At 42.7% G+C, this 23,840-nt stretch overlaps 1 protein-coding gene across 3 annotated transcripts; it reads right to left on the bottom strand.

The window, feature by feature from the left end:
• Positions 1-666: 666 nt before the first annotated feature.
• LOC119462583 (2',5'-phosphodiesterase 12) lies at positions 667-22,047 on the bottom strand. 3 transcript variants are annotated; one of them, XR_007467096.1, is made up of 10 exons: positions 21,559-22,047; positions 20,865-21,277; positions 18,070-18,209; positions 17,669-17,831; positions 13,780-13,912; positions 8,931-9,086; positions 8,717-8,834; positions 3,546-6,892; positions 1,332-3,030; positions 667-778 (listed from the first exon to the last, which is right to left on the bottom strand). XR_007467096.1 is itself a non-coding variant. In XM_037723920.2 (8 exons), the coding sequence occupies exons 1-8, from the start codon at positions 21,970-21,972 to the stop codon at positions 6,633-6,635; spliced, it is 1,797 nt and encodes a 598-aa protein (XP_037579848.1). In that variant the 5' UTR covers positions 21,973-22,047; the 3' UTR covers positions 667-6,632. The 3 variants fall into 3 exon arrangements, 1 of the variants encoding a protein (XP_037579848.1); XR_007467093.1 differs by having other exon boundaries at positions 1,332-6,892; XM_037723920.2 differs by having other exon boundaries at positions 667-6,892.
• Positions 22,048-23,840: the final 1,793 nt, after the last annotated feature.

Below are 23,840 nucleotides of genomic sequence, written 5' to 3'. Positions count from 1 at the left end.
AGTCCCCACGAGCTCGGAAAATCGGTTGGCGACTGTACGGAGCGCCCTAACCTAACCGCCGCACGTTGCTACTAGCCGGAAACTTCGAATTATCCGAATAGAGCCGCGCGGGCCATTCAAATTATCCGGTAGAATTTGCATTGAGAATGACGGGACCGCTCAAATTCTTCGAATTAACCGAGTTCGAATTATCGAGGTTTTACTGTATGTACATTAGAGCATGCCGTGCGACGACTTGGCTGCGACTTGTTGCCATTCTTGGTAGTATGACAACCCTGCTACAACCACTCAACCAGCAGTGTAAGGTGGAATTTCAACACACACTCCCAAGTGGATGACTTCAGATAATCATTTGAAGACCTCCATAGGATGCCTGAAAGGGGCATCGCTTCAGCAGGAGGACAATAAGGTAAGCTCAAGTAATGGACAGAATGGGCGTGGCTGCAGAAGTGGCAAATATTGAATGAAAGTTTGCCTAATATGCCATCAGTGCTTGCATACTCAGTTGCAACACAATGTGCTTTGTCAGCATGTAGCCATAGTGTGACTCACGCAAGATCTGCACGATTTCAAGAGTTTAAAAAAATGCACAAATCAAACAAATGTGGTGTTTTATTTTATACTATATTTTATCACAGACATTCCATGTAAAGCCTGATGCCACAGTTCGAATTTCATCCCTTTATTGAATTTCTTTTTCTACAATAAAACCGGCGCAAAATTTTTAGAGTAAGAATACCTAGGTTTCCACCATCTTAAACAAATTTTCAAGCTGAAGCTGTGGGGATGCGCGACTCTCACGCGTCCCCTGATGTTGTTTTCCCCGCATCTCTCCTGTAGTCCGGCTTCTCCGCGTGGCTAAGCCCGGCAGCAGTTTCGGCGCATTGCGGGAGATGGTGCGAGTGTCGCGATGCTAACGCCGCCAAACGGCGGGGTGACTTGGGAAAAAAAGGTCGAAGGCGCTCTCTCTTAGGCTTGGGGATCGGCGAACGCTTCGCTCGTGCACCGGCCGCTTCGCGCGACCGTCGCGCGAGGCTAAGAGCAGGACACCGGTATGGATGAACACGGATCGTTCGAGCGCGCCACCGTTCGCGTGACTGTACACGTGAACGACTAGGCGATGGTGTCACAGCATGGGGCGAACATATTCGCTCGCTGTCGGGCGCGGTGAGTCGGACTTCCTTGATTTGTCGCGCGCCCATGTGAATGTTCTATTGGTTGTAATTCGGCTAGAGTGCATTGGTGTATGAAAGGCGCAATAAATGCCCCTTTGCTTGTTTACACTACTGTGTTGTCGTTCCTTTGTCCCAAGAGCATGTGTGAGACCCCACAAAGCACACAACAAAAAATAAATATTCATGAAACATGATAATAGTTTTCCAAAATTGACCAGTTGATTCAATGTTTTTTAGAAAAGATGGCCCTAGTTTAGAAGTTGCAAAAATTTGTAAGTGCACAAATGCTCAAAAAATACCTGGAAGGCATGATATTGGCCATTTTCCTGAACTCCACTGATTACTCATGGAATTCAGGAAAATGTTCTAAAAACGTTGTTTTCTACAGCAATGCTGTCTAGACAAAGTGATAGCTGATTTGCTTCATGCTGCACTTCATTTTTCAGACGCACCTCTAAGCTGATGGAAGGCCCCACAGCTTGCTGACATCAAATTTGAAGTATCGTACACCATGTGCACAGCAATGATCGATGATCACTTGCCATAGGTTTGAACTCAGCAACAAACGTAATGTGACCACCAGTTGCTCCAAAAACATAAGTACACCACTCAACATCTTTACAAATTGTTGTCACTTCTCCGAGAACCCGCATGTGAAGCACTTCTCAGAAGGGTGTCGAATAAAAAAAAAAAAAAAACAGTTCAGTTTAGGTTCAAGCTGGTTTGCTTCATTCTGGTCCAGTTCTTGTTCACAGAAAGACGTTTACAACAGAAATTCTAGTAGTGCTGACTAAACTACATCGAAAAATTAAAGATAAATTACCAATCATTATACCTGCAGTGGGATGACAAGCAACTAAATAATACTGAAATGGACACTATTTTTGAACAGAGACCCAGTTCGTTTCATATGTATCACAATCCCCAGAAAGAAATGAAAAGGCATGAAGCAAAATCACCCATGGGCAAAGCTAAAGACACCCTGACAAAGAAAACATAACAAAAAAAAAAACATGACTGCAAATTTCACACCCCCTCAGGAAAGTCTGTGTTCCTGACGCTATGCAAGTGCATGTGAGTACTGGCTTGTAAGAAAGACAGGCTGTCACTTCAATTCTAGATGCAAAAAGCCTCAAATGACACGATCTCACTTTCGTCAAACAACTAGGTAATCACAGTACACAAAATACAGCTCACTATTTCTTTTTTTTTTTTTTTGTGGCTCACGCTGACTGCAGTGAATTTCAATGTAGTTCCAATGACATCACTTAAGAAACAGCAGTATTGTATAGAAGTGCTGTAGGTAAACAGTAATTTGCATGCCACTGAGCATTTTTCTTTACATTCAAAATAATTTCAAATTGCTTAATTGGATCTCTCCTCTGCAAAAAATGACATTGCATGGCACCCTGGATGGTCCGCCACATACCACTGGCAACAACATGCTAAGCTTATCATGACGGTGATATTCACTCACACCAGCAGTGTGATGATTACCACTCCTCCGGTTGGCTTGCTGCATTGTCTCCATGAGTGCACCTTTCTTTTGCCCAGGTACGCGTGCTTTCATGGTTTCCTAGTTACTGCAGTCAAGCGTCTTTTTTTTTTTTTTAAGCTGGTGTTTGAGTTACCCGAGTTAAAGACTCAAACACAAAGTTGCAACGCTATTGGCAGTCCTTAGTAGGCCCTCGAAAAAATGTCGCAGTTTCACCCGAAAAGCGAAGCATCAATTGCGATAGCAAATTAGTAGAGAGCTATACGGAGTAAGGATAGTAGTTTTATAAGCTGTATAAACTTGGACATGCAGCAGCACCAGCAACGCGCAGAGCTGTTGTCGACCTCATCGGCGTTTTGCCTGCGTGGCATTGGTGACTGTTGCCGGTGCCTCTGGGGGCGGCTCGGAGGTTTTCGACAAGATCAGAATGGGACACTCGTTGAGCAGCGTTGGAAGTCTTTACCACCTTCTCACCTCGCAACGTTTTTATATAAATACGCATTTGGTGCCGCAGCTAAACGTCGCCTCCCCTCCCTCCCTTCCTCTCATCCACGCATGGCGTTTCGCGCGACGGGAGAAGTCGCGTTTGCTCTCTGCAGTGTGTTCGCTCCCCGTGAAAGCGCGCGTCCCTCGCGTGCTTTCACTCGCACATTCACTCAGCGACGATTTCATTGCCGTTGGACTCGATACGGAACCTCATGGCGACGCCGACGGCAGAAATACACTTGGAGTGTCCATATAATTGCTATCGCAATAAATGTTTCTGCCATGGAGCCCGGCTGGCATGGCCCGAATTTGGAATGGCAAGCATCTCAGCATTGTCTAGTTTTAGCATCATCTGTCCTGAATGGCTCATACACATTGCATGTAATAACAGGCTACACGTGGAGCAGGCTGACTGAAAGGAAAGCTGTTTTAAAGAAACATCGTTAAGGGTCCCGTGTCGTCGCAGAAAATCTGGCGTCGGTGCCGTAGCCGGCGTTGGCATCGCGTGAGGGAAAATTGCTGTATATATTCTATACAGCACTAAAGTTCTTCTAGCACCAAAGTTGCTCATACCTTGTCTTACATATTTACAAAGTTATTCCTCAGAATTTTGAGTAGGACAGCCCACAAACAAATGTCATGAAACAAAACACTGACAGCGCATGCCTTTTATGCTAAATTTTCTCAGACTGAAATATTAAAAGTACGAAACAATAACAGAAGATCGGCCCATGCAAGAGGCCACGTTTGTACCAGAAAGCTCGCCTTCGTGCATAGCGTTTGCTGCCAGCGTTTCCTGGTAAACATTACAGTTACATAAGCTGCAGTTCCCGGGAAGCGTGAGAAGCAGTCGGGGATCTTTGAATGCTATCACGTTCCACTCTTAAACACGAAGCTTAAGCGTCCTCCAAATTTTTGTTTAGCCTAATGAATTAATTTACTTCATGTGCCACCCAAATTGCTTGAAAGGTCTCGTTCTGAACCGGTAACCATTATTAATATTTTTTAGTTCCATATTAGTTCGCGTTCAGAGTCTTTCCAAGAATATTCATTCGGGTTCAGTTTCGGCTGAAATTCCAGTTCGGGTACAGTTTTTGGTTCAGTTTCACTTCGAGAACCTGCTTTGCAGCAAGCATTCTTCCACTGATAAAGAACTAAGTGCAAACAGAGCCAATGGTGATAATCAGTCTGATGAATGCAATCCATTGATCAATGACACAAAGGAATGCTTAAATTGTCATGCACACATTTGCACCAACCCAGGCTGCAAGTTTTGTTTATGTAGCTTGTTATAGCATCAAATTTTCATTTCGGCCTAATATATATGCGTCCTTCCACACCCCGAAAAAAAAAATGTGTAAGCTTGCAATGGAACATGAACATTCCCAACAAGAGAAAGCATTTCTCACTGGGTAATTTCCTCAAACTGCATCCATGTTGTCAAAACATTCGTGGGACTTTTTGTGCATATAAAATGCAACATAGTTAATGCTAACACAAAAAATAACAATCCGTTTTTTTCTACAGAAAGGGTCACTAAAATCAAATATTGAATAAAGACAGCTAAGAGTCCTCTTCCAGAAATCTCAAACATTTGTTTTATGCCCAGAGATGACTTGAATGAATGAATGAACTTTTATTTCCCTTTTTAAGAAAGGGGAGGGGCCGGGGGGGAGAGAGGGAGGCCTGTGTGCTCCAGTCTTAGCACCTTGTGCTGCCAGACGTCCGCCTACCAGTCGTGGTAGGCCTCCGCTACCTCCTCAGCCCACCTCAGGACTCGGTCCTGCAGGGTGGGATCGGAGCTGCGCAGGGCAGTCTCCCACAGCTCCTCGCTACTAATTAATGGTTTGAGGTTGCGGGGGGGATATTTGATGGGGCATTTCCACATTATATGGGAGAGATCTGCTGTTTGGACAGGGCAGAAGCGACACTTGGGTGTCGGGTATGTGTCGGGAAAGAATGAGTGCAAAGTGCGTGGGGTAAGAAAAGTGCGAGTTTGTAGTTGGCGGCACAATATTTCTCTCTGGCGCGTGCTCGACACAGAGAGAGGTGGATACGTTAGGCGTTGGTGTTTGATGAGAGATGACTTCATTGCAGAGAAAATCAAAACTGTACAAGCCACAATATCTTTCTGCAGTTCAATTTACCCACAAGTGGGGTGATTTCTGTAGGAACTGCACTGATATTAGAAGTAATGCATTAACCGCTTGCTTAGAGTCAGAGGGCCACAGAGAGGACACTACACTGCTGTAAATAGTCCTGACAAAGAAATGCAAAGAGGTAGCATCCACGAGTTCTTCTGTAGAAAAATCCCAGAAAAATATGCAAATTGTGTTTTCGTTCACATTTAAATGTAACTCAATTGACTTTTTTCTTGTCACTGGCTGACTACAACTTGCAAATTTGAAATGGGACGTTATACGCCGTGTGTGCTAGTACTGCATTTTTCACAGTGGCGGCACCAATCCTGTTCTACACTCTTGCCAATTTATTGTGATAACAATTGTACAGACACCAGGGGTGCGTTCACGCCATCGGTGCTGCCACTGTCACGTTGTCATGGTATCGACGTATGTGCAACCCACGTGTGGTGGGTTAGAAGGTTTCCAGAGACGTACAGTGTGTCCTGCCGCAGTAACGACAAAGCCAATTGGAATGGACATATCATCATGCTCAGTTCAATTGACTCTTCAGCGGAGCCAGGATGCTAATGTGTGCACACACATTCGCATTCCTGCTGGGCAGCTGTGTGGTGCATACACTGGTCTGAACGGAACAGATTTCAAGCCAAAGCTATCTAGTCCTTTCATTGTGTGCTGACAAACACCGATGGTGTTTCATCAGTTCCATCTCGTGTGCCATCAATGTGTAACGCCGCTGCTGGCGTTCATCATCGCACCAGCCTTGTGAGACTCTTGTTATCAGCCAGGGCACTGTTTCTGCTGTGCAACAATAGTTGTCTCGCGTGCTGCATCACGCGAACGTGTTACTTCCATGTATTGTTAGAACACCATCCGAGGAGCTCAAGTGCAATGGTAAACCTTGCTATCGCTATCACTACTACGCTTTTGGGTGAAACTGCCAATTTTTGCCTTACAAAACTCTGTTACCAGTAAAAGTGATGCTTTTATCATTTCAAAGCACTAATCCATTACTTTAGCTTGACCTAATGTTTGCCTTCAGTGTCTCTTTCGGAAACATGGGTCTGACTTAATTTGAAACCCAGATTTTTATGGCTTACTAATTGGAATTTTGTACACCATATCCACCACAACTTTAGCCATGCAGAAGTCATAGTTCAGAACGCCATGGCATTAATCAACTACCTGCAAGTATCAGCTTCTGCAACTAACCTGTGCTTGGAAGACTGCTGCAGGATCTTTCAAAGTTCTTGAGTTCTTGCACCTGGGTGTCACGATACCCACAAAATACAAGGTCAACATTGGAATCAAGGAAACATATTAATGCCCTAGAGTTCAAAGCCATCTGAGTGTGGCAACCTGTGCCACATGGTCAGATGGGAAGTGTGCACTGGGCAGTGCCTCCTCTTGGGTCACCTGCTCATGAGTTGGCATAGGTACTACATGCTCCCGAACTAGCTGCATGCAGTCATAGAAGATGTAGTCCAGGCAGCCCTGGAAGCCCCTGGTGTAGTTGGTGTACGAAGGGATGCCACATGCACTTGCCAAGAGAATCTTCTGCCTTGCCTCCAAGCCCACCACAGCTTCTTCAACATCTGCACGCATCAGAACATTGTTTCTGAGCATAATGGGCAGTTAAGAGTATTCCCTCTGAAATCATACATGCTGGATGCTTTAGAACTGGAGAAAACCACTAACTGCAATTAACCTTTTACCTTCTTAAAGGAGTACTGACATATTTCCAACTTTTCTTTTTTACTTTAAATGAAGGTCCTTGATCTTGAAACCCTAGAAAAATACTGGCAAGCCTCAGAATGCCCTAAATAAATTACAGTAATAGCTTTCCTACAAACGAGTTTCGGTTTCGTTGCCAAAAAGGTGTGTGTGTCATTATATCATGTCGCAGGAGGTGGTCAAGTGAGAGCAGAACATTGCAATGTTTTGGCACTCACTCCGGTTCGCTCAATTATCTGCTTTGCTGCTACTCAATGCGCAGCCCTATGTAGCTGCATAGCACATCTCATGGAAAGCACCAATTAGTCATGACATCTAAGAAAATCTACCCGAAAGCCATGTACCATTGTATACTGTTACAGGCTAAAGGAAAAGAAGTGACTGTGAAAAAGAAGGAGGATGAAGTGAAGCCGGGGATTATGGCATGTTGTGTTTTGGTTCAGTAAAAAATACAACGATTTAATTCCTTTGTGTGATGTCCCCCTAACATTTTGCTGGAACCAATGGTATCGGACAAAATGGTAAGTGCATTGAAGGAGGCTCTCAAGAAATGTCATTGCAAGTGCGAGGCAATGTTGCAACAGATTCCCTTCTTGATTTGACAAAAAGATTTCCGCCTTCCACTATCATGAGTTGCAAAGCGGGAGCACTCAGTGAAGAGAAGCCATATAGTATGAGGAACGGATGGCCCAGTGCGAAGAGCGCAAGACAGTGCCTGAGGTGAAGCAGGATGTGTGTGAGGTTGTGCCTGGGTATTCTGTTGAGAGCTCTGGCTTGAGTGATAAAAGAACGAAAGGAACAAGGCAAAGGACTGCGAGTGGAGCCACTATTGACAGTCCCTGCGCCCGCTGCCTTTTTGTTGCATGTGGAAATATTCGACCAGTGCATAAAACTGCATACTTGGCACCATAGGTGTGCGCACGGGGACAGTTGTCCCTCCTCCCTCGGGTCGATGAGGGGGATTGCAAATGGACCACTGGCTAAATTCGTAAAGTAGGTTATTCTGCAAAGTTTTGATTTTTCCCCCAACCAAAATTACTTGCCTACTTTTACGCTACAGGTGTAGTGCACCTGGTAGAAAGCATCAAGAGTGTGTAGCTTCAATCAACTTCAATGTGCCTTTGTGAGGTTGGTTTTTTTTTCCCCCTGTACAGCACTGTTTGCTGCAATGGGTAAACCTGTGCTCGCCTATGCTTGGTAATGGTGCACTACGAAGGTAGGCTCAATTGCTAGGGCACAGCTAGCACATCTCCGAGAGTCACCATGACCACGTCAATGACAGATGACAATACAATACGATCATGACTACCATCACGTGGGCTACGTCCAAGTTGGAGCTGGCAGATGAGAACAGTGGATGCATAAAATGCATGAAGCGCATCAAAGCCGAACAATGTTTACCATGGTTTGCAGGAATGTGCTTCATGCATACTGTGTGAAATAAAACCACATGACATGAAACCAAATATAGCATTCAATAAGCCTTCAGAGGCAAGCTCGCACCTGCATGTCCGCCTTATTATGTGTTCACTTTATGTTCCTATCCCCAACATTTTTACATAGAATTATTCATTGTAGTCTCTGCAAAGTTGTTAGATTCCATACACCATTTAAGTTCTGCAGATGGTAAGTTGAAATACACAAACTCTGGAATGGTTCGTGATATGCAATAACTGTGCACTTACTGCTACACCAGTCTCTGCTGTCCTGTGACACGTATCCACAGGTCATAAGCTGGTACACTCCAAATGCAGGACAACTGTTGAAGTCGCCAGCAAAGATGACAGCAGGCATAACACCATACTGCAACATTCAAAGTGAGATGACCAGACAAAGCAAAATTAGTGCTCCCTAGACAATGTGTAAAGCTGGAGAAAGCTTGCTGTAGAAGATGCACACCTTTTCTGTATATTCCCCTTGCATCCACTCAACTAGTCGTATGCAGCAGTAAGCCTGGAGTAGTCTGATGTGGTCAGAATCTGGATGGTAGTAAAGGTGTGTGTTCGCCACCAAAAGCAGTCTTCCGGGCAATTCTAGAGGCTCCAAGAGTAAAATCTGCATGCAAAGCAAAACTATAACCTTGAACGTTACAACTGTTGGAATTTTATTATACCAGTACTACTGCATGCGTTTGCCAATAAGTGTAGACTTTCTGCTGCCACTATTATAACAAAATGTCATTAAAAGTTCAATTTAAGGCTTTTCTTGTGATTTCCAGGAAGAATTGGATGGTAATGCTTTCACTGCAATTGTTCCCAGCCATTTATTTGCATTGGAGATCAGAACCCACTACAGCGAAGGCTCTGTAAAATTTGCAGCTGCAGCCATAACCATTTTTTTTTCTAATGACTGCAAGTCAGAAACAAAGCTTGTTACATTTGTTTGCACACCCTCACATGTTTATGACACTATGCAGTAGAAAACTAAGCAAATAGATGCAACAGAAACTCAACATCAGATGACTACACAGGTGCAACTTCATACTGTACTCCGATACCACCTATTCAAATAGTACATGTAAAACGCAGAAATGCTTTTCTGAGATAACCCCTACACCGATTTGAATGAAAGGTGCAGGAAGAGAAATTTCGATTCAAGCCTGAATATTTTTTGCAAAAATTTCTGTAAATTAGTAAGTCTGAAAAAAATAGAAGCACAAAGTTTACCAAATTTGGAGCTCTGCACCAAAAACAGATATCACAGCTTTGTCAACTGTTTCTATTAGAGCATCTAAAGCGGACAAAGTTGGTATATTAATTTACAGCTTACATGAATTTGTTACAATGTTTACAAAGCTTTTGCAAAAGTCTTATTCATAAATTAGTAATATACTTCACAGGGGTGTATAATACGAGGTGTGTTCAAAAAGAAACCAAACTTTTGAAATAGCGCGCCAACCAGCAGAGGGAGCGCGCTGCGGCTACTGAGCGCATGTAGCAGGCAGGTTTAGACAACAAACTGCCATTTGCCGCGTTTCGCTCTGACCGTTAGTTGGCAAGCTACAGCCACTGAAGTGAGCACATGAACAAGCTGTTCATCGGATTGGTGCCTAAGTGACAATGAAGGAATTGGAAGAACAGCGTGTGTGTGTGAAGTTCTGCTACAAACTTGGGAAAACTTTCACATAGACATTTCAGTTGCTTAGCCAAGCATACGGGGAGGACTGTATGAGTTGCACGCAGTGCTATGATTGGTTCAAGCATTTTGAAGACGGAAGAATGTTGGTCGGTGACAATCCCAAGCCTGGACGACCTTCCACATCCACAGATGATGACCACGTCGAGAGAGTCCGAACTGCGATTCGTGGAAATCGTCGTTTGACTGTTCGAGAAGTCGCTGACGAAGTGGGTATCAGCGTAGGATCATGTCATGAAATTGTGAGTGTCAAACTTGGGATGCGTCGTGTAAGTGTAAAATTTGTGCCGCGTTTGTTGACTGACGAAGAGAAGCAGATCCGTGTTGAAATCAGCCAGAAACTGCTCACCGCTGCCAATGATGATGAAAACTTTCTTAAGAAAATCATAACAGGCGATGAGGCATGGGTTTATGGCTATGATGTTGAAATGAAAGTGCAGTCATCGCAGTGGATGGCCAAAGGTTCTCCTCGTCCAAAAAAGCATGCATGAGTCGGTCAAAAATGAAGGTGATGTTGGTTGTGTTTTTTGACTGCAAAGGCATTGCCCATCAGGAATTTGTGCCATATGGTCAGACGGTACACAAAGAAGTTTACCAGGGAATCCTAGCACATTTGAGAGATTCTGTGCGCAGTAAGAGACCTGAATTGTGGAAAAATCACGCTTGGATGTTGCATCATGAGAATTAAACGGTTCACGCGTCGCTCCTTGTTCGCAGCTACTTAGCAAAACACCACCTTAAAAGGACGTCGTTTCCAAACCGTAGAGGAGATCCAGGACAATGCAAGAAGAGACCTGCACGCCATTCCAGAAAGTGCGTTCCAGAAGGCTTTCCAAAAATGGAAGAAAAGGTAGGAAGAGTGCTTTGCCAGTAGAGGGGAATACTTTGAAGGGGACAGCACTTAAAATGTTGTACCATAAGCAGTAAAGGTATTATAGCAAAAATTTGGTTTCTTTTTGAACACACCTCGTATATGAAACTTGTCTGCTGTAGATGTATTATTAGGTGCAGTTTACAGAATTGCGATATCATTTTTCATTGCTAAGTTACATAGTTGTAAACGTGATAGCTTCGTTTTTTAAGATATTGCGATTTTCAACAATTTTTATTAAGAAAACGATGACCTAAATCAAAATTACGCTTCCAAGTGTCACTGGTATTTTTATTGCAATAGCAATTATATGGACACTTCAACCGGATTTCTGCCGTCGGCGTTGGCGTCCCCGTGAGGTTCCGTATAGATTCCAAGGGCGATAAAATCGTCGCTGTGCGCCGTATGCGCGAGTGAAAATCACGGAGAGCCAACGCACAGCGGAAAGCAAATGCGACCGTTGCGCGAAAGGCCGTGGGGGTATGGGGGGGGAGGGAGGCGGGGCGACGCTGTGCTACGGCACCAAATGCGTATCTTGCAACCGAGCACAAGGGGAACTGGCAATGCAATCTCCCACGCGAAAGCAAAAAAGCGGAAAGGCAGCGCAGGAGGGAGGGGGGGAGCAGCTTCTACTCTGCCAACAAATACGCTTGCACTGGCTGTGGTGGCGGTCGCCCGCACCGTCTCTTATCTCCACACGGCTCTGACCTTTGCATACGCTGTGCATTTGCCGCTTAGTTTCCGTTGAAGCGATAGACCGCACGATTCTTCGCCCGCTGTAGAGGCTGCGCTTGCTGCCAGCATTTTGACAGTCGTTGTCTGCGGTCATTCAGTGTGATCTATTCATGTTTGCTTGTGCGCGAAGACACCACGCTTGTCAATTCAGTTAGAAAGCGAATGTGTCCAAGTTTATGCAGCCGATAAAACTACTATCCCTACTCCGAATAGCTCTCTACCAATTTGCTGTCGCAATTGATGCTTCGCCTTTCGGGTGAAACTGCGACATTTCTTTTTTTAATGCAACAAACTTCATCAAATTTGGTGTGGTGGTTGCCGAGAAAAATCATTTTTCCCATTCCCATGTATTTAGATAGGAGCCCCTGAGCTAAAGCTTTCTCTTAACCCTTGTACAGTTTAGGAAGTATGATATGAAGTTTGGTATTGTATTGTATGAAGATAAGAGTGCATGCTACAAAAAATTTCCTGACATACAAGCATAACCACCAAAGTTCATAATTACAAACGGCTATGTAAGAATAGGCAAAGGTCAAGAGCTCATTATTGGTGCCCGTCAATTACATTATAAAGTCTGTAATGCTTCACAACTTATAAACAGTGGGAGTGCTTTTTGCTCTACTTAAATCATCATTTTTAAAGAAAAAAAAAATGTGTGCATAAAGCACCTTCAGAGAAGGTATGAGTCTGTAGTTATGGCTCAGAATGGCCATGAATTTGTATATTGAGAAAGTACATGGTAACCACGTAGTTTTTCATGAGTGGCTCTGGTAGATTGGCAATTTTTTTTATTATTATTAGAGAGTTACACATGCTGGCAAAGCAATCAGCAGGCTACTACTTCAACTGTAGATAAGACATAACAGCACAAACTGAGACATTCACATTGAAAAAAAAAATAATAAATAAAACTACAAGTGCAAGTGTCCTTGTTACTTCCAGTGTTTTCTTTTTACATGAATGTCTCAATTTATGCAATTATGTTTTCCTTACACATAAACCAACAAGTCCAGCAACAAGTTCTCTTATCTACTTCAACACTTATTTTACAGACTTTTTTTACATCTTTCTCACCAATTAAAAATAATTAAAGGCATGATCACTTATACCATTACACAAAATGTAACTTATCCCAGTAATGTGTGTTATACTGTATAAATCGTAAGAACTTGAAATCCATATTTCATGGCTTTATTGTTGTCTAATGCAATGGCTCTAAATGGAGGGCCGACAAAACACTTATCGGGCTGTGTGAACCCAGTCAACACCTTACTGAACCTTTAGTATGCAAGGGGATTAGTTTAATACTCCAGTTAAAGTACAATGACATCACACATCAACAAATTAGCAAAATGAAGATGTGCAATTTTTTATTAGAGTTGGGTGCTTCATCTGTATATAATGAGAACTAGTCCAACCCAAACACACAATCACTCACCTCACGCAATCGTCAATCATCACATCATCATCCCACCTTCTCTCCCAATTGGTTACATGACAAGTTTCATTGGTGAGCAAGGAAATACGAACTCCAATATTTTCATGGCAGAAAACACTGCCTAAATGTATTCATTTAACGTATGCACAAGCTGTATGGAAAAAAAAAGTTTGCTGTACCAAAGCCACAGCAGGCAAATTTATCTTTCTTTCTTCAGCTCACAGCAAGCTAATCATACAGAATGTTATAGCCCTTCACTGAGTTGTGCATGCCCATATTAACAAAGTAACACTTGGACCTTAAAAACTGCTGAGGATGTCTTAGGATAAACACAAGTAGGTTTTGTAACCAAAAGGTTTTTTAAGGCACCTTAAGACGCACAAGAAAAGGTGGAAGGCTATTTGCAATAATTTCACAAATAGGCATTCACCATGTCCTGCTGTAAGCTTTTAACGTGCCACAACGCTGTTCAATAATTATTTTAAGCCACAATTTAAAGATGAAATCCTTTACAATTAATAACAGAAATGCTTGTGCATAATATGCACAATTAAGATGCTAAATATTACCTGGAGTGCTGTTGGAAGACTTAAAATTCGATCCCTGAGGTGCTCATTTTTGTTGATGCTTGCCAAAATGTCCGACAGCACTGGTTCCTGCGTCATTTCTGTTGCCAATACAATACTACGCTCATGAAGTGCCCTGCAGAGCAAGAGGAAATGTGAATGGAATCAACTTGAGGGTTATTAAAAATGACACATACTAACAATCATCAGTTATATATAACACAATATACTTCAAACACAATTACTTAACCAAGAAAGTGTAAGAATGGGATTGAAGATTAATATGCAGAAGACAAAGATAATGTTGAATAGCCTGGCAAGGGAACAAGAATTCAGGATCGCCAGTCAGCCTCTAGAGTCTGTAAAGGAGTACGTTTATCTAGGTCAGTTACTCACAGGCGACCCTGATCATGAGAAGGAAATTTACAGAAGAATAAAATTGGGTTGGAGTGCATACGGCAGGCATTGCCAAATCCTGACTGGGAGCTTACCACTGTCGTTGAAAAAGAAAAGTGCACAATCATTGCATTCTACCGGTGCTAACATATGGGGCAGAAACTTGGAGGTTAACAAAGAAGCGCGAGAACAAATTAAGGACCGCACAAAGAGTGATGGAACGAAAAATGTTAGGCCTAACATTAAGAGACAGGAAGAGAGAGCAGTGCGGATCAGAGTGCAAATGGAGATAGCCGATATTCTAATTGACATTAAGAGAAAAAAATGGAGCTGGGCAGTCCATGTAATGCGCAGGATAGATAACCGGTGGACCGTTAAAGTTATGCAGCTGCAAAAGGACAATCGAACTTGTGCTGCGTTCTTGTCCTTGTTGTGACATCGAGTGTGACATTATTCAGATTGTTATCCAGACAATATGCAAAGACATAGGTAAAGAGAACATGGAGGCTCGGGCCTCCGAGCCCCCCCCCCCCCCCCCCCCAGTCAAGAGAAACGCAGTCAAGAGAAGGCTCTGACATCGTTTTTGTGTTTTGCGATTCTTTCATTTAGGTTTTTTGCTTCGTCAATCTACACTGCCTGACAGCCGGAAAAGTTGATTTTGCAGATGACCCCTTGAGCCCAAGGACCGTGCACTAAGAGAGAGCTCAAGGCGTCGTCTACAATATCAACTGTTCCGACTGTCAGGCAGCACACATTGGCAAAGCAAAAAACCAAAACAAGAGATTCCATGCCGAAAGGTCATGCCGGCTGTTCGAGCAGTGGGATGAGACACCCTGCTAATGACCTCTGTATACCTGCTACTTTTCACTGCAGATTTATGAAGTCAGAATGCATCACCAAGCAATCCTATAGAACTGCCGTTGTGGGAAAGTTATGCATGATGGCCAAACGGCAATTGATAAGTTACGGTTTACCACAGACTTTGACGACGCGACCAAAAATGGCGAGTTATGCGGCTATACCGAATAGCCTGTGAAAAGTTTTGTTTGTTTGTTAATGTTTGTTTTGTTTTCTGTTGAAATTCTGTGTACTTGTCCATTCTCCCTTTATTATGTCGATAAGAATAAACTGTGTTTAATTCATTGGGCCATGCTTGCACCATGTTAACTCGTCAAGTGATTATCTGCATGAGGGCAACCTGCAGTGAAGTTTCATTTGCTCTTGCATTTTCAGTTTGTGACCTCCATCGGCCAAGCAACGAAAAAAAAAAAAAAAAAGGAAGAAGTGTCTCCGCAAAATATAGGAGAGGGTTGAGAGTGGGCAGTGCAGAGAGACAGGTGTGTGTGCGTGTACTATATGAGAGGGAGAGGGATATGGAGTGGGCTGGTCCCCCTCCCTTCCCCTGAGAAAATGAAATCTCGCCGCCTAAGTTCAGAGTCAACGGTTCTTGAACCATGGCCCTCATAGGTTGTAGTCTCGCAAAGCAACATGGGCATTGCTACAGCTTCTGAAATTGACTGGCCTCAGTGACCAGTTGTAGGCGCAATGGACAGCATGAAGTGTTCTCACTGCTAGTGCCCGCTCCCTCCCTTCCTTCTTCTACTTTTTTTTTATATTCCCCTAGAATGGGATCGCAAACTATCGATGCGGTTGACCTCCCTACCTTTCCTTTCTCTCTCTGTTCACACTCTTGAACATCTCTCACACATACAGTTGCAACAATGCAATTAGACTTCAGACTATTAAAACAAAGCATACCAACTTTGGAAGCTGACCATAGGAAATAAAACCAGATTTCATTCTTCTGTGTCAAATCGTGACAGTAACCCATGGTTTCGAAGGACTAGCATGAAATTAAAATATTGGAAGTTTTCACCTACCTTCAGAGGTTAAAACTTCCCTATTTAGTCTTAATTAACTATTCTGTTACCTCGAAAAAAGAGATATTTTTAGAGTCTTAAGGAAAATATATTTTGCCACCATAAACAATGTTTAGTATAGTATAATGCAGCATTATAAATTCTAGAAAGCTGATCGGCATTTCTGAACACATAAGCTGCAAGAAAGAAACCATTATTAAATAATAAACAAAAATTTGTAAAGCTGACATTTTTGTTGCCACTTGAAATTCAGCATATGTGTTTTATAGAACATTTCCAACAACACTTTTCTAAAAAAATAATAATTGGCACACAACAGTTCTTTGGAAATAGAACACAAGAAGGTTATTTCCAATGCCCGTGCCATCCAGTAAAGTAGTTCCTTGACTTCGTGAGACAAAGGTGGAGTGCACATTTTTACAGCAAACAAATCTTTTGTTCCACTTTATGCCCCAGACACCACAGCTTCAGCTCTTCTGCATCTTCCTCAGTTGGTGCTGAAGATCTGGTACTGGTTTTCGAGAAAGAAGGTATTTGTGTTTGTCACTGTCAAGGCCCAGCCGATGTTGGACCACATCAATTCTGAACTGGCTGAAGTTCATGATGTTTAGAACAATTTACACTGCAACTCTTCTAAACATCATGAAAATGCCCCGTTCTGCATGTTGGACGAGCAGCACACCTTTTTAAGTGCGCTTGAGAGGAATAAAACAGCTCAGAGACTTACTGGCAAACAGCTGCCGACTTTTTTTCGATTATCACCCATCAGCGCTGTGAGATGATAAATCTGACAACGTAATGTCATTCTCTGACTTACTGCTGGTACTCCGATTACAAATATTCGATGTTGATGTACCCTAATCAGAAGCCTCACATTTTTTTTTTGCAGAAGCAAAAAAAGCAAAAAAAAAAGGCAGAGGCCACGTGACTTTTGAATAGTTGACCAAAAGTTTAATTAAAATAAGTTCTGCCGCAAGAACAGAACCAAAACTGATTCTGAGAGCCCTTTTTCAGGGCTATCTACTGGACAATGTTGCATACTTAAGAAACGGCTTCAACATGATGAAATCAGCTACTGAAATCATCAATTACTGGTGATCAATTCGAACAGGAATGGTAACAAAAGAGTTAACACACACACATGCATGCATGCCACACATGACTCTCACTCTCTTTCTCACACACACACACACGATTCTGTTTTCTATAGGAAATCCAAGAATGTTTCAACTGCATACCGTACATTAAATTTTTTTTCTCTGATCTGATGTCCAGATTTTTTTTCTGCACTGCATGCTTTGCATTTTAACAATGCACATTATCAATGAACGAATTATTTGGAACTTTTATCATTCCACAATGATGACATTTGAATGGCATGAAAACACCAACCATTTTTCATCATATTTGAAACAACAGGAATGTATTTATTTGTCAGATCGCCATAAAATGAGTGTTACAAATAAGCAATTTTTCTAGCAAGAATAAACACCCTTGTTCAACATGAGTGAGAAAATGCAAAAGACTTGAGCTAAACTATTTTGCTGTTACAGAATTTGACTTGTATGTATGCAATATAACCAAACAGACATTTTAAACAAATATTCTTACTGCACCTGAATTTGGATAATCTGAAGAAACAAGCCACCCCTTCAGCCATCGGGCTACATTTTTCCGTGTAATAACCGCTAAAGCCATGATCTCCAAGTATAGGCTCTAGATCTTCTTGAAAAACTCTGCGATCAACTTCTTGCAAGCACATCAGATCTCCCTTGTAGCCTGCACAGGAATGATAACAGCATTCTTTTCAAAGGTTGAAGAAAGTTATATTTGTATATGCAGTATATACAGTGGAGTAAAACTGGTACATTCGGATTCCAGTAAATCAATGCTGGTTAACTTATCACACTGGTTAACTTATTTTGGACAGTAGCTATACACAATTCAGCCAATACATTATAATATCTGTTCCAATACGCATTGATCTAAGTGTCTGTTGAAACAAAAAGCAACTTACCCAGAAGTTCTTTTAAAAGCAACTGCTTCCTGTAACTTAAGTCAAGGGCATAAGATGCGCAATATGGAAACAGGACAGATCTTGTGAACTTCGTATCAGCATAGACATCAGCAAGGAGGTTGTAAGAAATGCATCGGAACCTGTGGATAAAGCAAGAATATAATAAGCAGGTTGAGCACAAAAGTGCACAACTGAATCAATGAACAGAAGCAAAATATGCATGCAGTAATGAGAGTAAAAAGTTGCAATGTGTTATTTATTATTTGATTTGAAAACATATACACGGGAAAGGGCAAGCGAGGAGCAAGGCTGGCAACACACACACACATATATATATATATATATACATTTAAAGCAATGCATTTGAGACCATTAAGAACCGATATGATCGTGGGAATAGTGAATCCTGGGATTGTGACGGCATTGCTGGAAAAATGGGTAGTGCACATGCAAAATATCTTCATGAGCATGTTAAAATTGCTGGGCTTTGTGTTTTCTCACAGTTATTCAGGTGTTACTGCAAATAACAAAAGAAAGCAGCAAACAGGTTCAGAATCTGGTTTACTTCAGTAAGCAGTGCTTCCACAACATGCTAATTCTAACCAGTTTAGTATGAATGATGCAGCTTACAATTAGATGTCATCCTTTTCATAATGAATGGCTTCATTTGGTAAGCAGCATAAAACCAGCACAAATGTGCTGTGAATGCAAGCAGAACCATGACATTGTGTGAGCACTGTTCAGAGTGAATGTAAAGTATAACTGTCCATGTGTATTGAATTTTTGCTTTCAATTTCTGTACATTTCTTTCTGAAAGCACCATAAACTTGCTAACAGTCATGCATTCACTGTGTCCTTCGTGATAATGAAACAGTGTGATATATACCTCTACAAGTCAAAGTTTGGTTACATTGACTACTGGCTCAGGCCAAGCAGCAGCCTAAACTCTCTTTACTTATATGCCGCCTGTCTTGAAAAGTGGATGCCGCACCAAGATAGTTAAAGGAATGTGAATGCTTGCAAGGCTCAAGCTCGCTTTCCTATTTCAAATGTGGTCAATCAATTCAATATATACAGCAAAGATGGTCAATTCAATATACACAGCAAAGATGGTTCTTAACCTTAAAAGGAAGCTTTAGCTCAATGTTAACTCCAATTTCCCTGTTGAAACAAATAACCAACCACTGATCTGATTTCAATGAAATGTGTTGCCTTTAAGAGAGAAAACTGAATTCTACTGACTTTAGGAAGCAGAATTTTGATTTTGGGCCTTATAATTTTTTACAAAAATGACCAAAAATAAGTTGGCTTCAAAAAGTTTAAGCATAAAGTTTACCAGATACACAACTCTGCACTAAAAACAGATATCGCAATTCTGTGAACAATTCTGCGCATCTGTTAGAAGATCTAAAGCAGACAATTTTGATATACGAGTTTACACCTTACATGACACTGTTACTATGTTTACAAGGGTTTTACAAAATTCCTACTCACAAATTTGTGCGACATTTCAGAGCAATGTATAATACATCAATTTGGTCCACTTTAGAAGTATCAACAGGTACAGTTTACAGAAATATTACATTCACTGCTCATATTGAGGCACACGCAGCCAGTGTCCGACTAGACTGGGTACCGGCATGCTAGAACGTAGGAGCAGACATGCTCCTCAAAACACACATGGACAGAGTTTGGCTGGACGTGTCAAGAATAGCAAGTGTTAATATGGACACGTGTTCAAGATGTCCGATCATTTTCATGGTGTCCCTACTGGACGGCATCAGCATAATTTAGGTGTGCACTCAAACTGCCGTAACACTTTCTGGCAAGCGCTAGTCACCTATGTGGAAGCAAACAAACTATTACAGAAAATATGCTAAATTATACTTTCAGCACCATAATGCAGTATCTGCTGTACAGTGCAGAAAGCTTTAGCTAGAAAGAAAGCTTTAGGTTCATTCGATTCGCCTGCACCATTGTGAACCAGCTCACGGTAGTTCACGGGAAGTTCAGAAATTGTCCAGCTCGATTTCTGCGGTGCTGGCACAGCGCATCACTTGAAACAAATGCCAAGGTGCAGACGCGGTGCAGGCGTTATGTCCAACTAATGTGTATGGAGCGCATAAGTTTGAGAGGTCCTGAACTGCAGGTATGATCGGCTTCTGGGGCGTAAATACACACCACATTTGCGTAGACGCATCAGACGTGTCTAAGCGGGGTTCTAATGGCGCTCACGCCCGTGTGCTGCATCGTCTGCTGCACTGCTGCTTCGCACCTGTACGCCTGCACCAAGTTGGCACCAACAGTGGAGTGGGTGCAGCAAAATCATCCCTGCACCTTTTGAAACGAATGGCATGGTTCAGCAGGTGCTATTGCTATATCACTGAAATGAATGGCACAGTGCAGCAGCTCATGAACTGGTTCAGGTGGTGCGGGCAAACCGAACATACTTTTAAATGCCATTAGCTCCTTTGCAAGTTTTGTTGGGTCTGGTCAAAAATGGCACACCACACACAGCTTGAGGCATATTTTAGTGATACAAATATTTGTTTTACGATATACATCTGACTGAAAGCTAGTGCCACGAAAAGCTGGCAGTTCTTTATTCGATTAATTATGGTGCACAACAAAACTGTCACAGACAGCCCAGCACAAGCTTCAAACAGTGTGCGTCTCATTTATTTGGAGATAATGTTAATTATCTTCACAGCCTAAGCACAAACATAAAATGAGCAGAAGTTAAGAACACAGATTACAAACAAAAACAATTATTTGCAGCAGTAAAAAAAGCTTACCTTCCAGGTGCAGTGAAGAAAGGTGTAAAAGACTGCCTCGCTTCGAACGGACATATACCAGGGCCAGCTTCAACAGCAGAAGGTGAAATAACTTCAACTGGCATGCCCTGCCCTGCACAAGGTGTCAGTGACAGAAGCACATGGCGTCCAATGTCCGAAGCGCCTGGAGTTAGGAATGGACCACTATGATGCGTGTTGAAGAACAGCATGTTGTTCACTTTGCGCACTTCATGGCTTGGTAGCTTTTGCCCTTTCGTGACGCTCATATACCAGGTCAGTTTCCAGTCACTCAAACTGCAATTCTCCAGTTCAATGCGCGCATAAGCTGGAAAGCCTACCATGAAGTACTTGGGCAGGCGAACACTCCGCACGGTGGGTGCATTTACCGCAATCACGTACCGTTGCTCACCAATCTGCAAAATGAAAGAATGAAGTTGTGCTTACATAACTGACGGCGCTAAATCTACCACATATACAAGTTTCGAACGCTCGGAAATGCGGGCTTAGGTGTAATGCCGTGTTAAACAGCACACTATATCGCCGTATATTTACGAAATAAGACCAAAGATAATTTCCTAAAAGCAACTTCAATCAATTACTCAACGAGTGTACCAGAAAAAAATATAATAATAATATGCTTTGACAGATTGATCGGTCGACCCGAACAAACTATAATGGGGAAAATGTTAACCACCTGCAGTATGGAACCATCTTTCCAGGCATCGCTGTTCGCCACATCTCCTGACACAGGCAGGCCATTGTGTTCCAAAGAAATTGACAACTCGGGTCGCAAGTCAGTTTTCGAAGTATCTTCGGCACACTCTTTCTTCCTTTTCCGTTTCTTTTTTCCCTCTTCAGCGTTGGCAATGTTGAGCGCTATCCTAGTTAGTACCACACGAAGCTCCTCTGCGGACCCACGATTTAATGTATACTGTCGTTCTGCGAGATCTTCTGAAGCATACTTAAACGACAAACGTAGCCTGGTGCATTCGGAGTCATAATTAACGTAAGCGAGTTTCTCCGCTGCGACGACAGCTGACGACATTGTGATCCTAAAGTGAAGAGTGAAATGTACTAATTTCGACCTTACAAAACGTGCGAATATCATTGCTTGTCACACGGTCATAATGTCCTGTTCATAGAAATGGGACGTGATGTTAAACAAGCGAAACAACGTGAACACAAGCGCGCTGCCATATTTCAACGGGTTGCCAACTGCTTTTTTGTAATACGAGTAATTTGGGGCGATCTTTTTATTGTGCTATGGCTAGTTCACAGTAATAAACAAGTTACAAAGTGATAGTTGAGCATTTTATTTATATTAAGTGTCGTTTAATTTCATAACTATTACAACAAAGTTTTGTATTTTTGGCAGTCCGGGTCGCGTACGCGTCCGGGATTCAGTCCTGTCATGGACGGGTAATCGAAGAGGTGCACTACTACTGCAAGGCCTCCGCGACGAGTAATCTTTAATACATGGTGGCCATGACGTAATTTGGGCTTCCAATCGCTTTCAGTGCCTAAAATGGACAAAAGCACAGCCTATGAGAATCGCGTTTAATACTACGAGGACCACCGTTGCAGCAACGGTTGCAACAAAGGCAATGCATTATGGCGTATTTCGACGTCGCTGCTCATCCTCAGACAATCGGCACGCGCTATGCACGAGCTCAAATCTAAGCACTGAACCGAAACCTTTTTTTTTTTTTTTGTCCCAGTTTTTGTTTCGGTTTTTCGGGGCTGAAACGGAACTGAACAGTTTTTGTTTCAGTTCACCAAAAACTGTTCAGTTCCGTTTCAGCCCCGAAACAAAATATAATAAAGAACGTTTTTAATCGGTTCGCACTGGTTTATGTTCACTCGCATAACCTAAAGATAATTACGTGAAATGACCATAAATATGTTTTGATGAAAAACTTGTCGGTGCTCCGAGCTGCACGAAAAGACAGGAAAAAAAAAAAAAAGGTTTCGCATGCTCTTATTCAGGCCGCATGTAGTTAAAAAAAAATCGTATTGTGGACACCTCAGAATCACATCTACTTCAGTTTTGTAAATCAGCATCGATGTATCAAAAAAACTGCAAAAAGTCGCAGTTCCGCCCGAAAGGCGAAGTATCGATCGGCATCGATTGCGATACCAAACTAGTGGAAAGCTATACGAAGTAACGATAGTAGCTTTATCGGCCGCATAAACTTGTAAGCATAGGCATACGAACTAAATTAACAAGCATGATGTCACGCGCGTGCAAGCAAACATGAACGCATCTCACTCGATGACCGTGGAAACTCGCTAACAAAACGCTGTAGTGAGTAAGCGCGGCAGCAGCAGAGAGCGAATTGACCCTCGTCCCGCCGCTCGCATCAACGCGAACTAAGCCGCGAAAACACAGTGCACGGATGAAGGACTCTGCCCCCGTCGCAGATGGCTTTCAAAATACAGCCGCCCGGCGAAAGCGTGGCGTAGTACGCGGCCTCCCCCTTCCCTGCCCTCCCTCCGGAGCCTTGCAGCCCGGCAGGCGCGCGCGGTCTCTTGGGCGGCGCGGAGTAAAACGGGACATCCTCCCTCCAGAGCGTTGCTTGCGACTAGAAGACAGTGCGCTTCCTTGAAAACCAGCACGGTTACTTGCTGGTTCCAGCAGCATCCCAGGAGGAAACCAGTATCCTGCTGGAACCAGTACAGAAAACTAGTAAGCACCCTGCTGGAGCCATCAGCAAGCCAAGGCAGCCCGCTGGGACCAACAGAAAACCAGTAAGCGCCCTGCAGCAGCTCCCAGTAGGAAACCAACAGGGAATTTTCACCTGGGACGGAATGAAAAGTCAAACAAGAAAGGTGACCTTGGACTTTTGCTGAAAAATTTCCATTTCTTGTTCCCATATATATATATATATATATATATATATATATATATATATATATATATATATATGTAGAGAGAGAGAGAGAGAGAACTTCGTGTGCACCGACGTTAATTATGGG

This window comes from Dermacentor silvarum, chromosome 1, assembly GCF_013339745.2.
Source record: "Dermacentor silvarum isolate Dsil-2018 chromosome 1, BIME_Dsil_1.4, whole genome shotgun sequence".
NCBI classification, from domain to species: domain Eukaryota; kingdom Metazoa; phylum Arthropoda; class Arachnida; order Ixodida; family Ixodidae; genus Dermacentor; species Dermacentor silvarum.
Note: the sequence above shows the minus strand (reverse complement) of the source record. Positions and strands in the feature narration are given on the sequence as shown.